Below are 18,013 nucleotides of genomic sequence, written 5' to 3'. Positions count from 1 at the left end.
AAAAAATAAGTTTAAGATTAGTAAACCTCATTTTTAAAACCAGATTACTGGTTTATCATAAAAGGATGTGATAAAGGATACAGATGAACATCCAGATGGAAGAGATGTGTGTGGCATGATATGTGAGGAAGGGTGTGGACGTTCCGTGCCCTATTTGAATTTGCCACTCTCCCCAAATCTCCACATGTTCACCAACCCAGAAGCACCTCAAGGTGTTTTAAATATCATTTTCATCTGCTAAGATGTAAAAAGAATGGATAGGAAAAAAGCTCATTGAAAAATAAAGGCTGATAACTGGGCATCGGATTTAACAGATGGCCTGTGTTCTTCTCCTACCACACATCAGCTGCCACAGAGGAGGCTGAGATATGACAAAAAGAAATAACGCATCCACCACAGATTTCATCCTCTCGGGCCTCTTCCCTGAGCTCCGACACGCCAGCCTCCTGGTCTACCTCATCCTTCTGGTCTACATTATCGTCCTCACAGGGAACTCTGTCCTCATCTTCCTGATCTGGGTAGATGCCCACCTCCACACTCCTATGTACTTCTTAGCCAGCTCTCCCTCGTCGACTTGCTCCGCAACTCCAGTTCGGTTCCTAAGATGGTCATCAACCATTATTCAGGGCAGCACAGCATCTCTTTCATTGGCTGTGGTGTCCAAACGTTCTTCTGCCTGAGTCTAGGTGGTGCCGAGTGTATCCTTCTAACCCTCACGTCCTATGACCGATTTGTGGCTGTCTGTAACCCGCTGCGCTACACAGTCACCATGACCTCTAAGGTTTGTGTGCTAATGGCTGTGGCCTCATGGGCTGGGGGTGCTCTGAATTCACTCACTCAAACCATCTACACCATGCACTTCCCGGTTTGTGGTCTGACGGAGATAAACCACTTCTTCTGCGAGATGCCAGCCATCCTGAAGCTATCCTGTGAGGACACTTCAGATTATGAGATGGTAGTGTTTGTGGTAAGTATTGTATTTATCCTCATCCCCTTTAGCCTCATAATGGCCTCCTACATTCGAATCTTCCTCACTGTTCTCAGGATGAACTCTCCTGAGGGAAGGAACAAAGCCCTGGCCACGTGCGCGTCTCACCTGATGGTGGTGAGTCTCTACCTGGCGCCAGGCATGGTGGTGTACATGACCCCTGGCTCCTCCCACACCCCAGCACTGGATCAAGGTGTTTCTGTGTTCTATACTATACTTACTTCTATGCTGAACCCCCTTATATACAGCGTGAGGAACAAGGAGGTGGTGCGGGCTCTGAGGAAGGTCTTGAGGAAGAACCTCTTATCCAAGTAGTTTAAGAAATATCACTGCCATAAAAATTAGTTTCAACGTGGCAGTCAAGGCTCCCGGCTTCCATATTTCTTCATCGACGCAGAATTCCTATTTAGGAAAACAGATTATTTTAGGCATGGGTCATTGAATCTCCAGTTACCTTATTGTGTTTGAAACGAAATAATTGGGTTCATTATACAACGCATACCACATAGAAACATTTGGAGAAAAAAGACTTTGGTAGCAAGTAGATGAAAGCATGTATATTCTTTCTTATAATCCACCCACAACAGTGGATGAAGGTTCTTGTCACTCTGTTTTCTAGCATCACAGAGACAGAGAAAGCTGGGACTGCTTATTCTAATTTCTGACTGACTATCCGCCTGGTCTGAGAGTAGAACAAAGGAGGAAGACAGGGACATTCACTTTCTCCAGGAAGAACTGTTTTCTCCAGATTAATGATATATCTTTTGACTGAGTGAAACGCACATTCAATACTTTGACAATTATTAAGGAACAATTATCTATTGCCTTTATTTCATACTTTTGTTCAGTCTAATAAAGTTTCACTCTGACCTCATGGTTACACTAGAATTTGTCACAGATGTGCTAGCATACAATGCACACTTAGTCCTCTAAACTCGCCTCCTACTCTCTTTCTCTCCTTTGCTCCACTCCAGCTACAGTGAGCACAAGATGGGTTAAGTGTATATCACCAGCCCACTTCCTCCTCCCCTCTTCCCTTAAACTAGAATGCTTTCCCCTTCACTTCCTTTGGGTACCTATTCAAAAGTCCAGGTCGCCGTATCTAAAATTTTAATCTTCTTCCAATATTTTACATCCCTTTTCCCTGCCAATTTTTTTCTTCTTACTGATTGTTACCATCTGGTACAGCATTGATGTGTTTATTTCTTCATCATATTTATCCCTACCAAAAGTAGACCCCATCAGGGTAGGGATTTTTCCTGTCCTGTTCACTGCTGTAGCCCCAGTCTCTTAAAAGGTTTGATATACAGTACGTAGTATGCATTGTATAAATGTCTATTAAATGAATTAAGGGGTACCTATTGTAGACTCAACAGCTTCCAGATATACTAGAACTTGACTTTAAAAAAGGGTGGATTGTTTCTTTCTTCATTGTAAATGTGCTACCATCCCAGGCAATATGGCATCGTGTGGCAGTTTTTGAACCAAACACAAACTGAAGAGAATTCTTACTGGGCAGATGGCTCCCACTTCCCTCCCCACATTGGCACAGCACAGCATGATGAAGGCATAAATTGGGCAGAACATGCCAATAATCCTCAGGTAAAGGACAGGCATAAATAATATATTTTTGGAGACATGGGCTTCCCATCCCACCCTACTTCCCGTGAGAAAAGGTTGGGGGTGAAGGCGAGGGAGAGAGAAGAGAGACGAGGGCAGTGCGGTGCTTTGTTAGTAGATTGGAGCTCATCACTCTATCAGGATCTTGTGACAATACTTAGGCAAAGCAAAGAAACTGTGTCTTGATACGCTAGGAGAAAATTCTAATGATTCCTCAAGACCCAGAGAGAATGAGTATTAGGAAAAGGGAATGCTAGCTGATATAACAGAGATGCTTCCCAAATGTTAGTTCCTTAATGCAATAAAGGTTTCTATTTTGCTCATGAAAGTCGAATCGATAGAGATTGGTGGGGTATATCGTTCTGCTTTTTGCAGTCACTCAGGGATCCAGGCTGATGGAGGCTCTGTCATCAACATGTGGTTTCTGAGACTGGGCATTAATGTACAGCCAGCAAACAGAGGGCAGGAGTGTCTGAGAGGGTCCTAAGGGCCAGGGAGTGGCAAGCATCATGTCCACCCACAGTCCGAATCTGGTCTTCTGTACAACACCTCAGAAAGGAAGGCTGAGAAATATCCTCTGGCCGTGTCCCCAGAGGAAAAGCAAGTGGTTTTGGTGGACACTTAGCAAAATGATTGTGTATTATGTCTTGGCACAAGGAGCCAATAATGTAGTCACTGGTTTCAGTAAAACAGTTAAGCAGCAGAATAACACATATACTCTCAGTTATTGAAAGGGAGAAGCTCTAAAAGGGACCAACTCCGCAAAAGCAAGGTACAATCAGAGGGAAATTACATAATTGCTTTGAAAATATTTTTGAAAAATATACAGGCAGCAACCAGATTGAATCTCAACCAGTTAATTCATTGCCCATGAAAAAATATATTTAAAACTGTTTTCTCACTGTTTGCTACTTCTCAATTCTGCTATCATCTCATAAAAATAATTTTTAAAAGTTGTTTTGTGTTGATAGCATCCCAGTAATACTTTGTTGTATTCATAATGTACTTATCAGCTGAAATAATTGCAAAAATATTCTAATTAGAATCCAAACATCATCGATTTTATGGCTCCCTACAATAGTGATTTTTAGCACATCCTAACCACGTTAAGTGCCAGCTTTAAGTAAGGGAAATAAGAACTAAGATACATTTCTCTACTGAGCAGTTGTTACTATTAAGGATTTACCACTCATAATCATCAAATTAAATACTATATATTGTAGGCATATTTTGTGCCAGGAACTGTGTTAGAAGATTACAAACAAAAGTCCCATAAAGCACATGTAAATCTGGGTTTTATTTTAATGTTGGGATGGGCAGACTTGCAAGTTTAATGTATATTAGGGAGTCAGGCAAGACTTCTCTGGGGAAGATTTTTTTTAAGCTGAAATGTGAAAGATAGGGAGCAACCAAATCAAGTAGACAGAAAATGTATGTCATGATAATAAATAGAATGCAGGGGATTCTAGGCATTGGAAAGGATTTAGAGGATTAAAGTCTGCCATAAAGGCCTATGTGATCATCACTAATAGGAGAGGGAGAGAGTGGTGGCAAATAGATTTGAAGAATCTCTCCCCTTGAGTTCTCCTGAAAAGAGCCTGATACAGGGACTTGGGAGATTGCCTCAGGAAGCAAGAGTGTCAGAGTAGGGAGAACGGCATAGAGAAGCAGGGGGGAATACAGGGTTTTCATATCAAGGCTGTCGATGTGTGTCACTGGAGGACAATTTTGCTGGGATTCCTAAGAAGCATAGAAATTACCTCCCAGAATTATCTAAATGAAGATCAGTAGAAAGAAGAATTTCCCCACTAGTCCCAGTCCCCTTTGGCCAATGGTTGCTCCCAGGAGTAACTTCTGAAGTCACACCCCAAGTCTAGGACCTACAATTTAACAGAACCTCAGTTTGAGAGAATGGGAAGCATAAATTCCACAAGTGATGGAATGATGGCAGGAGGGAGCAATCACCTCTTTGGCTCCTGCACTGATACATTCCAGGTGTTGTGTTAGAGCACCATGGAATAACCCTTGATTCAGTATATGTACCACATCTTGGAGGACAACACCCCATCTGGTTGCCATTCAGCTAGAATCTTAGATGAAGCTTTAAAAGGCATTTCATTGTTCTATCAGGTCAGCAGCTTCCAGATGAAATCGCATATGGTAGGATGAGTGGATCATGTGGTTGGTCATGCACCTACTGCCACACGTCCATCACCATGAAATAGACACCTTTGCTTGAGGCAAAAGTTAATGTAAGATCCGATATTTCTCAATAAAGTACTGTGCAAACTCTTAAAGAGGTACTGGAGGAGGTACTGCAGAAATAAAAATCAAACACATAAGCATAGATGCCGATTCCATAAGCATCATTGCCTTCTCTGGGGTAGTGCAGCCATGTATCAATTTGCGACAAAATGGCTGATTGGTCATCCTGAGGATTCAGCATTGGCTTCTACTGTTGACAGCATAAATAATCAGCATAGGATTGGCTTTGGCTCAAGGGTATCCATGCTAATGAACCGTGCATGCCTTGCTTCCTTGCATCCTGATCACTCCATTCATGGTCCTGTTATGTAAGCACTAGATTGGCTGCTAACAAAGACTACTGACGGCTGCTGGATTCAGCAATAGGTCTTCAATGACAATAACTTGATCTAATTGATGTGAACCTCCAATAAATATGTTCCAAATATTTTTAGTAAGAGTGAAAAATAGAATAGGCATGTAAATGTGCCAGAGACTAAAATTTAACTTTCTAACTCCCAGGAAAGACAAAGTCCTTTAATGTGAAGACACTTCAACTTGTGTGAGCTTTCCTAATTAATCAGTAGAGCCCTAAAAATAAATGAATGTGCTTCATAGTTGATTAATTATTAAAGAAGGACATTATATTTGTAGTCTAGAATTTAAGTAATCAATCCTTTAACTGAAATTTGAGGTCAGGTTTTCCTTTATCCCTGATATGATTCTTCCACACTTGAAATAATAGACCAAGGTGGTCAATGTAGAGTCATCCTCCAGCTTTAGAGAAATTCACAGGATGATCATTTATCACCAGCTATCATGTTATCATCTTTTCCCCAAAGAAGGAGTCTACCCATATAATACACCAAAGATAACTCTGATTGGGGGCAGAGTTCTTATATCAGTTATGAGAATTGAACTGGGCCATTTGTTGTTTGATTGCTTACTGAATGTGCATTTTGGATGCTCCATCCTTCTGGAAGCAGGTCCTCTACTGGATCAGTCATTCTGTCCACCTTTTTGATCAGTGTCCATTCGATGATGGGTGACCTATGGTGACACTGATATGAGATATAAAGCTGTGCCCTCTTTATTCCAATCTTAATGGGTCCATTCGTGCTTCATGCCCCTTCCATAGGTTTGCTTGTTCTTGATTACCCAATTATGCTTCTTCAGGCCACTAAACAACTAGCCAAACCACTAACTACTGCTTGTGAGTTCATGTATGTCCTTAACTCAGTCCATTTCTCCCCCCATATGGAGTTAATAAACCTCTGCCCTGAGGAAAGATTTTTCTCACACTAAAAATGGGATCATAGTGTAGTGAAAGCCCCTTTTTTACTAAACCAATGTAATGAGCCAATGCATCAGTGAACTAGGTTCTCATTTTTGCTTCTTCCTTACTTTGATCTTATATGAAGGGGTATGTCTGAGCTTTGGAAGAGGCATTGTTTCAACAAAAGTAGATTTCTTTGAAGACAGAGTAGGCTACCGCTCATGGATATTGCTTATAATCTCAGAATATGATTAAGTCAATTTCTGAATCTTATTTCCATCATATGTTAGGTTGCTCCTACATCTGGTTGACCTCATGATTCAATCCACCTGAAAATAACAGCTCAGAATGGGCAATTCCTGTTGCAAAGTCACTTGTTGTCCCATGGACAAGTGTTCAGTTTCTGACAGTAGGTTGTGTTTCAAACAATAAGATATTCTCTGCTGTAGAAGACACGGACCTCTTTAAAATCCTAGGGTTCTGAATTGTGACTCTCCTCCAGTCCTTGTCTAAGGGTCCTTACTCAACATTTCTGTTGACCTCTGTGGAAATAAATGAAGATACCACAAATGAGAGAAAGCAAAGAATATTTATTCAGCTCTTTTACAGCAAGGGAATCAGCCACTGTCACTTGTATTTGGCAGAGAATCAAAGGCAGGCAGAGGATTGGGAAAGCTGTATGGTGCAAAAACAAAAAAAGCAAAATGTCAGGCATGCTGTAACGGAGAGTGTTGACTTGAGGACACTGTAAACAGGCTAACTAAAAACAGGGTGTCCTATGTGATTAATTAGGAGATGAGATTTGACTTCTTCCAGTCGGCCTGAGGCTGGAAATGAGCACAAAAACTGAGGAGACTGATAACTATTAATCAAGTCTTGACTGCTTGGGCCAATTGCTGTTGGGTTATCACTTGATTTCTGGGACTGGTTACTATGGAGTGTAGGTTGGCTTCCTGGGCTGGTTGCTGAAGGAGTTCTATTTGAATATATAGTCTGGCTGTTACCCATTTTTATATTCATCTCTCACCTCTAGCAACATTTGATCTGGTGGGTTATGACACTGCCCTACAGCAAGACTGTGAGTATGGACTACTGTATACTTCCCACATAACAACTGAGTAGTTTTTGATCCTGTTTATTGGTGAGGGTTAAAAAGAACACATTTGCAAGATTAACGGCCACATAACAATACTTAAGACTGTGGTTATTTCTCGCATCAAAAGTATCACATTTGGATGCAACATGTCAGGGAATATCACCAGCCTCCTTATTCTTTTATCCTTGAAAGGGAGAATAAAGTTAAATATAATGTTGTATCACCTTTCAAATTCACAGAACAGTTATTTATAACATATAAAGTGCAAGATAACAAAGACTAGAAATTGGCAAACTTTTTTTAAAGGGCCAGATTTTTAATATTTGAGGCTTTTTGTGGACCACAGGGTCTATGTTACAACTAACCGACTCTGCAGGTAAAGAAGCAGCTGTCCCTAATATATAAATTAATGTTAATGTATTCTAATAAATCTTACTTCTGGACACTGAAGTTTGGATTTTATATAATTTTCTTAGCTCATAGGCCACACAGATAGAAGCAGCAAGCCAGATTTGTTGGTAGTTTGCTGACTCCAAATGTAGACGATATAAAGATAAATTGGTGTTGTCTTTGTCCTTAAAAAGGTGCATTATAACAGGGGAGTGTATACAAGTAAATAATGCAATATAACAAGACAGGGATTTTGCTCAAAAATTCAATCAGTAGTGTACGGTATGTTTGTCCCCACAGCTTGTACAAATTAAACACTTATTAATTTATATGCAAATAGTTGACATTGCTAAGATACTACATATTGCATTCTTATTGCATTTTATTAACAAAACAAAATATTACGCTTTTATTTCCAACTCTTTTGAGAGTCACATGTGTGAAGGAGGAGCTGAAAATATTTAGAACAAAGGTTTTTTACTAACATACTTAATTTTTCCAACTTTTTTCTGTAATATATTTGCCTGATTTTTAAATTTTCTTTGATAATTCTCTGTTGTTTTTTTTTTAAAGAATTGAACTGAATATCAAAAAAAGAAAAACACAACTGTCTGTTAATGCTAATTATTTTGCAAATGTATTTGGGTATTTATGGGCAAATATTCACTCCGGGTCAATCGTACTGCTTTAGAAAAAGGAGACTTTCTTCAGATGCTGAGTGTTAGCCTAAAGGTATACAAAAGGAAACATCCTCAAACCAAGTAATGAGTAACCAAGAGAATACACCACATCGACTTGCTGAGGAACATTACAAAGGACTCTATTTTTTTTTTAACCAAATACGTTATATAAAACACAATCTAGATCTTATGGTAGCTCACAGAGAAAAAAATGTGACAATGAATATATATATGTGCATGTATAATTGAAAAATTGTGCTCTACACTGGAATTTGACACAACATTGTAAAATGATTATAAGTCAATAAAAAATGTTTAAAAAAAAACCCCACAATCTAGTAAGACAAATGTTATTATTCCCACATTGACAGACAATATAACAAAAACTCAGAGATTTAAGTTACTTGAATAAAACTTGTAGTTAAAATGTTGGCAAGATGACCTTTTAATTTAGGTCTGTCTGACTGCAAAGTTAATTTTATTTATATTGTGTCAGTATGTTAGAACGAAGTCATATAATGATCAAGCTGCTACAAAAAGAAAATTTTTGTAAGACATATTTTTAAAAAAGAATCATGCACAAATTGGAGGAAGTTTTTTGGGAAAGGTGAATTAAATGTGAAGATATTGCATATTAAACTCTCCTTTTACTTTTGAAGTTTAGTATAGGGCAGATCTCACGTCCCTGATGGCACTTGGTCATTTACTCCGTGGTGTTTCATCTGAAAACACTTGAAAATATCTGAATATTTTCTATGATGAGGAATATTTTTTCATACAATTTAAACTTTTACCAGTTAATTTTTAAGGTTCGCAATTACGGTTGGAGATCAAGGTTAATTAAGGTCTGGGGACTGTGTTCCCCTAAGTCATTCACTGCAAAGGTCTCCAGACCCTTGATGGAAAATTACTGAGCAACCTAACAAGTTAGATCTTAGCGGATATACCAACCAGTATTTAATATACATAGTATTATAGAATCATGGTCACTGGGCTCATTTCTAAAATGTTTGATTCTCCATCAACATCAAGCCAATTGGTTTTATTTTTCTATGCAGAAAAAAAGGTCTAATGCTGCATGGTGAGACAGTGTGCCTAGTCACAGAAAATCTGGAAGTTACCAGCAATTCCAAGAGGCAGAGGTGACCAGAGATAAACAGAATATAAGGTAGATACCAAACTGGAAAAAACGAACAAACAAATAAAAGAAAACCTAAGTTTCTTGAATTTTGCCTGGCGATGGAAATTTTATAGAGAAACCTAATACTTATTGCTAAGTCTCACAAATGTCAGACTTTGGTTATTGTAAAAGGAAAATAAAAATCTGACAGTCTTAGGCGTATATTCTGTAAGTTTCCCAGGATCCAGGTCTAGGGGAAAGCTACATAGAGTTACATTTCTGTTTGACTATCTGCAAGAATCATATCAGTTAAATAACAGGTCATAAATACTGTTGCCTGATCAAACCCAGCATAATATGGATCAGGTGTTACTTATGATGTTAAGTAAAACGTTTGAGAATAAGAATTACTATACTTTTAGACTCAAAACTGTTATACCCAAGAATGTGCCTAGAGTCAGTAATCAAGTTAATCTCTTGTTAATTTCTTGACTGTATCCTGTTGTTTTAGAAGAGCTATTTGGTGACTGAGTTCTGATGTCATTTCTGTCTGCCTTGTATGTACCCCATAGACACAACCTCGAATTATGTTAACAATAAGGGCACATTCTGTTCCTAAATGATGTAATAGTCACAATTTGGAAAAATTTTGCAAAAGTCAATAAATAAAATTTTATAAGTTAATATAAAATTGCATTTCTCTTTTTTGGTAGATTTATCTTCTATATTAAAGAAATCAAGGGAGTATGTTTAGAATTGACTCAGTAAATACTTATTCCATTGCATTAAATTGACTAGAAAAAACAGGTGTATTTTTGTGGGAACAATTTGGTAAATAATTCAGAAATCTTTATTAAGTGACAGATGATTTTTCTATTCAGAGGATATGGTCTGTTGTCTGTGCTATGATCCAAGGTTTTTACCTCCTAAACCCCAACTAATAGTTTGTTTTCAAGCAGTTGATTATTACTTAATAAATATTTACAAAAACTAAGTGAAAATGTTAAGGAAAATATATTAGATACATGTGGATGCTTCTTCTTTAATGTTTAGCTTGAAAAATTTTAAACATTGCATGCTTTACTTTGTCCTCCGCATTTTTAAACTCTTTGCCAGTTGCATTCTCTAAGTTAAACACTCATAGTCATAAATATTATGGCTTGTGTAATTGAAGGTTGGAAAATAGACCTAGAACAAATTGTGGAACAGGGTGGCAATGATGATACTGGTGATTATAATTATAGTGGATGATTTGGGGCACTTAGAATGTTTTGAGTGTGCCATGCCTCACACACACCTTATGGTGAACGTCCTTTGATTATCCTTATTCTAGCAAAAGAAATCAAGTATTTTTTGCAGACAGATGAGTTAGACTTAAAATACCAACAGACAATTGGATTTCTCAGCTCAGTGAAGTAGATGGCAGGCAAGCTATGTGGCAGACTACAAATATCCAGGTAAGAATTCCATGAGGTTATTCAGGAATGTGAAAACTGCACACTTTCAGAGTTATAATATAGTTCAAAATAATTGAATTGAAATTTGCATATAAATTCCAATGTTTCTCACTTACTTATGCAATGTGACTTTCACCAGCAATCAATCAATGTTCTTAACCACAACAAACTCTTTGTTGCCTCAATCTTTGAATTTACTTGAGTTGCTGTGTCCTAAGGTAGACACAGCTCAAATTAAATCTTACCTAATTGTCCACTCGTATCTTACTCAGATATCAGCTCTCTCTTTTGTGTTGACATATCACCTGAGAGGAGCCTTAGCTTTAGCATTTATTTCACTCTTTTGTGATTAGTTGATACAAATAATTTCATATCTGAACTCAGTTCATTGAAGATATAGCCCATGTTCTAACCCACTGTTGCCTTCTCTTGGCACCGAGTAGAATGAGCATTCAGTGAGTGTAAAATGAAAAATAAATGAATGGCAAAAGTTATTCAAGAACTGATTTGTCAGTTTCCTTCAAGTAATATGAATATAAGTTTAGCAAGATCCACACTTCCTGCTCATTAGAAACAGAACAAGATTAATAATTAGCTTCATATTTTATATTGTAGCAGACTTGTGTCTAAAGGAACAATCATAGTTTTTCTTAACTGATATTTTTGTTAAAAAAAGAATCTGAATATACATATTCAGAAATAAACCATCACCTTAAACCAGAGGATGGCATTGTTTTACATAATGAACTTCCTTCTCCAATAACGGAGAACAGGGTTTCCAGGTATTTTGAAGTCTGTGTTATTTCATACCAGTGAGTATGGAAAAACTTCCACGTGTGCAGCAATTGTCTTATTCCGGAGAGGGGTGCTCTGTTTCAAAAACAGGACATGGAGGGAAATAACTTTAGCTCTCACCCGCAATGCAAGTCCAGTGATGTTATCTGTCATATATTCTGCTTCAAAATGTGGACTGTTGAACTCCACGGAGTTTGCTCAGCCTCCTGGTTAATAAATATTCACTGGCTACATACTCTGCCGAAGCTATTCTGCTGATTTTATTGAGATATAAACATGTAAAACATGACCTTAGCACTTAAAATCTTAAGAGTTATTTGAGGAGAAACATGGACACATGGAAAACTATAATAAAGGTATAGAGTAGTAACTCATCTGAGCCTCATGACTGCCCCCTTGGGGTCATTTGATTAACTTCCTTATTTTAAGATGAGGAGAGGGAGTCGGAGATAGTAAATGATACAGATAGACTTTGAATTCAGGTAGCCTAGCCCCTGATAAATCCTCTTAGACTCCAAGCCACACTGTCTCTCAGCTACAATGATACATAATTTTATGTGTGATGTGATTAGGAATGTAGGAGCGTAGATAGAAAACTCTCTTATTCTTCCATTTTCGGAGGTTGTACTTGAATAAGCCTTAAGACATCTTTAAAAAGGCTCCAACAATGCAGGAGAGAGGGATAACCCTGAGCAGAAATAAAAGCAAAAGTGCAAATGTGTGAATACGCAAGTCACGTGGAGAGATAATGAGATTACACATTTGACTGGAATTTGAGTTATGTGTTTTAAAATAATACAAATTAAGATTTATAAGGTTTCTTGAGTCCAAGTCATGGAAGATCTAAAATTCTAGACTAAAACTGTGAGCTTTCTTTGGTCAACAGTAGGGGGGTATCAGTGGCTTCCAGCCAGGGCAATTATGTAATTCTGGCAATTTCTAGTACTGTATTTATGACATCATGGCACTTGGCCAAAAGGTAGATCTGTAGGATATTTCATTAAAATTTTGCTAAATAATTGATTTGTAATTTTAAACACTAAATTGAGTGAATTATTTTGATATTTCTTTCTTCTTTTGCCCAAATATACAAGTGTTAATAATTAGGGTCCCTGGCTATCAGAAATAATATGTACATTTTGATGTTCATATTTGTAGAAAGTAGACCCATCATTATTATAAGATTCTCTAACTAAAAACAAAGAGAGAGAAGAAGGAAGGAAGGAAGGAAGGAGGGAGGGAGGGAAGGAAGGAAGGAAGGAAGGATAGGAAGAAGCAAAGAAGGAGGGACGGAAGGAAAGAAGAAAGGGAAAGAAAGATAAACTCAACAGAGGCTAGGAGGCACTAAAGTTGATCATTCTTTTCAATACTCTATATTTAAGAAACATTTAGGTAGTTGCTTAACAATACGTATAAAATACCTCTAATGAGTGGATGGCAAATATTAAAGAGTCCAATGTGGATATAAGACCTGTGCTGAATGTCAACAGTTCTAATCCATTTGATTTGTCTCCCAGCCCTGTCATGGTGGGTAGGAATGAGTCATCAGCAACTGATTTCATCCTTGTGGGGCTCTTTCCTGGGTTTCAGCACGCCATTCTCCTCAACTCCATGATCATCTTCATCTACATCCTTGTTTTCCTGGGAAACGTACTTCTGATTGTCTTGATTTGGGGAGACTCTCGGCTCCACACGCCCATGTACATTCTCCTCAGTCAACTCTCCCTCATTGACTTGACATTAACGTCTACCATCGTCCCCAAGATGGCCTCTAACTTCTTCACTGGGAGAAAGACCATATCATGGGTTGGCTGTGGAACCCAGAGTTTCTTCTTCCTGATGTTGGGAATGTCAGAATGTCTCATCTTAACTCTCATGGCTTATGACCGCTACGTGGCTGTCTGCAGCCCACTGCGTTATCCCACCATCGTGAGCCCCAGGGTCTGTCTGCACATGGTTGCTGCATGTTGGATTGGAGGCTCTGTAGGTTCGTTTATCCATACGGTCTACCCCATGCATTTTCCCATCTGTGGGTCAAGGGAGATCCACCACTTCTTCTGTGAGGTCCCGGTCCTCATTAGGCTTTCCTGTGAAGACACCTCGGCGTATCAGTTAGTGGTGGTGGTTACAAGCATTGTCCTGCTTGTCGTGCCTTTCAGCCTCATCACAGCCTCCTACACGCTCATCTTCCTCGCTGTCCTCCGTATGAACTCTGTGAAGGGCAGGAAAAAAGCCCTGGCCACCTGTTCTTCCCACCTGACTGCAGTGAGTCTCTTCTTTGGCCCCAACATATTCATCTACATGACTTTCACTTCCTCCCATAGTCCAGAGCAGGACCAGGCTCTCTCGGTTTTCAGCAACATCCTCACCCCCTTGCTGAACCCCCTCATCTACAGCCTGAGGAACAAGGAGGTGGTGGCCGCTCTTATGAAGCTGATGGGGAGATGTGGGGCGTCTTAGTAGACGAGCAGTACTTCCCAGCTGTGAAAAGGACATGCTTGTGACCACGGGCAAAGCTACGGGTCAAAATTTAAATGCCAGAATGGTGTTGTGTATTTTCAGAAAGCCCAGAAGATTGCGGGTCTATGTAAATATGTGATTTTCTAGGCATCCAGTGGAGATTCCTTTACTTTTCATTGGGGCATTATTAAGTTAGGAAAATATTAATAAAATTATTTTGTACTTTTAATTAAATTTAGACTGAAATCTCTGAAGTTATTAGACATTTTCTGCAACTAAAATAAGAATCCACATCTGGATCTCAAAATGAACTCAGCTTCCTTGAGTTGGCTTAGTATTATAAGCAGCAAGATTATTTGAAATGCAATAAATAAAAATTACTTTATGAACCAGGGTTAGATGAATTCCAAAGTCTAAAATTAATATTAACTGGTACCTTTTGTAATGTTAAGGAAAGGGGCATGTTAAACTACCAGATGATGAGGTAAAACTTATTTAAATATTTGTTAGGTGTTATAAGCTCATACTCTTCAGTATAAATTCGTTTTATTGTGTATTTGGCTCCTATAATTAGTTACGATAATAACTATAAATATATACAAATCCCATACGCTACCTTAAAAGGGAAGAATGAAACCTTATCCTACTGGTATGCTGAACATCTGCGGTTTGGTGGATTCATCAGGAAAATGTAAGGTACTCTTCTTACACCTGTTCTGTCCCCCAAATTTCTCTCCTACCCTTGGACGAAATCTCAGGAAATCATTACAGCTGATTTGTCCCCCTTAGCCAGTGAAAAGACCCTGCTCATTCTAAGTTATAAGAATAGTCTCAATTTAATAATTTTAGTAAATCTTCTTGCATCTTATAGCTATATGTAATTACATAACTCTCCTCACTCAAGATGTAATTAGTTATTAAGCCAGTGGAATTGATGTAGTGCGGGAAGAAAACACCTTCATTCTCCTCCTTTCCCTCGGCTACCTGTGCCTGCAGGCTGGACCCTCTGGTCCTGCTTTGGCCTGATCCCAAATGACCATTTCCATCTTGTGAGAGACTCCTGCTGGACCTTTTTGACTTGGTGGGGTGACAGAACCCAGATTTTAATGGGTGGTTCCAGATACAATATCACTTGGTGATGTGTCCAGCAACATGCCAAGAATTTTGTCTTTAATTTTATTTTTTCGAATTTTAAAATTTAGATTTAATTGACATATAACCGTATACCAGTTCCAAGTGTACAAGGTAATGACTTCACATATGTACATATTATGAAATGATCACCACAATATGTCCAGTTAATACTTATTACCACACATAGAATTTTTTTCTTGGGATGAGAACTTTTAAGATTTACTCTCTTAGCAACTTTTAAATATATATTACAGTACTGTTAACTCTCATCATCCTGCTGTCCATTGCACGCTCATGATTTACTTGTTAGGTAACTGGAAGTGTGTTCTTCTTGACCCATTTCGCCCATCCCTCGGCTGCTGCCTCCGATAACCACCTATCTGTTCTCGACATTTGTTTTCTTTTTTCTTTTTTAGACTTCACACGTAAGTGAGACCATACAGTACTTGTCTTTCTCTGTCTCACTTCGTTCACTTACCAAAATGCCCTCACAGTCCACCCATGCTGATGCAAACGTCATGCTTTTCTCCTTGTTATGGCTGAATAATATTTCACTATATATATTCACCTATCAATGGACATCCAAGTAGTTTCCAAGTCTTAGTTATTATAAATAATGCTGCAGTGAAAATGGGAGTGCAGGTATCTTTATGAGTTAGTGTTTTTTTATTTCTGTCAGATAATACCCAGAAATGAAATTGCTGGGTCATAGCATAGTTCTATTTTTAATTTTTTGAGGAAATGCCGTACTGTTTTCCGGAGTGGATGCACCAATTTACATTTGCAGTAGACCACAAGGGTCCCCTTTTCTCCTGTTCCTCACCTTCACTTGTTATTTCTTATCTTTGATGACAGCCATCCTAACAGGTGTCAGGTGACATGTCTGATTTGTGTATCTTGGATAATTAGTGATGTTGAGCATCTTTTTGTGCACCTGTTGGCTATCTGCATGTATTCCCTGGAAAACGTCCATTCAGATCCTCTGCACATTTCAGAATAAGGTTATTTGTTTTCTGCTATTGAATCATGTGAGTTTTTAATAAAATATTTGAGATATTACCCCTTATCAAATATAAGATTTGCAAATATTCTCTCTCATTTGGTAGACTGGCTTTGCAAATTGTTGGTGATTTCCTTTGTGGTGCAGAAACTTTGTGGTTTTAAGTAGTCTCACTTTTTTATTTTTGCTTTTGTTGTCTTTGCTTTTGGTGACTAACTGCCTATGTTTTCTTCTAGGAGTCTTATGGTTTTACCTTTTATGTTCAAGTGTTTAATCTTTTAGAGTTAAGTGTTCCGAATGGTCTTAAGATATTGGTCCACTTCAAAAAAAACAAAACAAAACCATGTGATGCCCACACACAGAAAGATATTTGTCCAGTTTCATTCTCGTGCATGTGCTTGCACAGTGTTCCCAACGCCATTTATTGAAGACAGTGTCCTTTCCCCACTGAATAGCCTTGGCTCCAATGTAGTATATTCACTGACCATATACGCATGGATTTGTTCCTTGGATCTGTATTTTGTTCCATTTATCTGTGTGTCTTTTTTTTTTTTTTTCAGTCTTCTGTCCATGGCAGTGCATGCTGCATCACAGCACTGGTGATGGCCACATTCAGGAGAACGAAGGTGAGGCAACTCCGGCCCCGCATCATTCCAGCTGCCAATGCTGCTGCAAGGGAAGCGTGCAGAAACCTCTGTGTGCCTGTTTTTAATGCCAATAGCATGATGTTGACTGGTATACTTCTGTAATAGAGTTTGAAGCCAGGAAGCATGATGCTTCCAGCTTTGTTCTTATTTCTGAGGTTGCTTTGGCTATTTGGGTCTTTTTTAGTTCTATCAAAATTTAGCATTGTTTATTTCTTTAGAAAATGCCGTTGGAATTTTGATAAGGATTGCATGGAATCCTTAGAATTTCTTTGGATAGTCTGAACATTTTAATAACATTAATTCTTCCAATCCGTGAGCATGGAATATCTTTCCATTTATTTGTGTCTTCAGTTTCTATCATTAATGTCTTGTAGTTTTCAGCATACAGATCTTTCACCAACTTAGTTAAATTTATTCCTGGGTATTTTATTCTCATTGACATAATTATAAATGGGATTGTTTCCTTAATTTCTCTTTCTGATTATGTGTAGAAACACAACTGATTTTTTCAATTGACGTATAGTCAATTTACAATGTTGTGTTAATTTCTGGTGTACAGCACAGTGATTCAGTTACATATATATATATATTCTTTTTCATATTCTGTCTCATTATGGGCTGTTACAAGATACTGAATGTAGTTCCCTGTGTTATACATGAGGACCTTGTTGTTTATCTATTTTATCTAGAGTAATTAGTATCTCCAAATCCCAAATTCCCAATTTATGCCTCCCCTCACCACCTCTGGTAATCATGAGTGCATTTTCTATGCCTGTGACTCTGTTCCTATTTTGTAAATAAGTTCATTTGTGGCATTTTTTTTAGATTCCACGTAAGTGATATCCTATGGTATTTGTCTTTCTCTTTCTGGCTCAGTATGACTTAGTATGACAGTCTCCAGATCTATCCACGTTGTAACAAATGGTATAATTTTATTATTTTTATTGCTGAGTAGTATTCCATTATATATATGTGTGTGTGTGTGTATATACACACACACATACACACCTGTATATATATACACCACGCCCCTTTTATCCAGCCATCTGTTAATGAACATTTAAGTTGTTTCCATGTCTTGGCTATTGTAAAAACTACTGCTACGA

General features: G+C 38.2%; 2 protein-coding genes across 2 annotated transcripts; both read left to right on the top strand.

Annotated features, from left to right (window-relative positions):
- Positions 1–368: 368 nt before the first annotated feature.
- Positions 369–1,303, top strand: LOC105094156 (olfactory receptor 2T27-like). Its single transcript, XM_010986117.2, is given in 2 exon segments — positions 369–549; positions 552–1,303. Coding segments are annotated over 2 exon segments (933 nt in total).
- An 11,887-nt stretch (positions 1,304–13,190) lies between these two features.
- On the top strand, positions 13,191–14,275 carry LOC105094157 (olfactory receptor 2T27). Its single transcript, XM_010986119.3, has one exon. It carries the CDS (start codon positions 13,191–13,193, stop codon positions 14,124–14,126), a length of 936 nt encoding a protein of 311 aa, XP_010984421.3. The 3' UTR covers positions 14,127–14,275.
- The last annotated feature ends 3,738 nt before the right edge of the window (positions 14,276–18,013 follow it).

This window comes from Camelus dromedarius, chromosome 3, assembly GCF_036321535.1.
Source record: "Camelus dromedarius isolate mCamDro1 chromosome 3, mCamDro1.pat, whole genome shotgun sequence".
Lineage (NCBI taxonomy): Eukaryota > Metazoa > Chordata > Mammalia > Artiodactyla > Camelidae > Camelus > Camelus dromedarius.
The sequence above is the reverse complement of the archived record's forward strand: the minus strand, read 5'-3'. Positions and strand labels throughout refer to the sequence as shown.

Excerpts from the sequence above, each read along its gene's own strand:
- LOC105094157 (XM_010986119.3), top strand. The coding sequence starts at position 13,191 with ATGGTGGGTAGGAATGAGTCATCAGCAACTGATTTCATCCTTGTGGGG.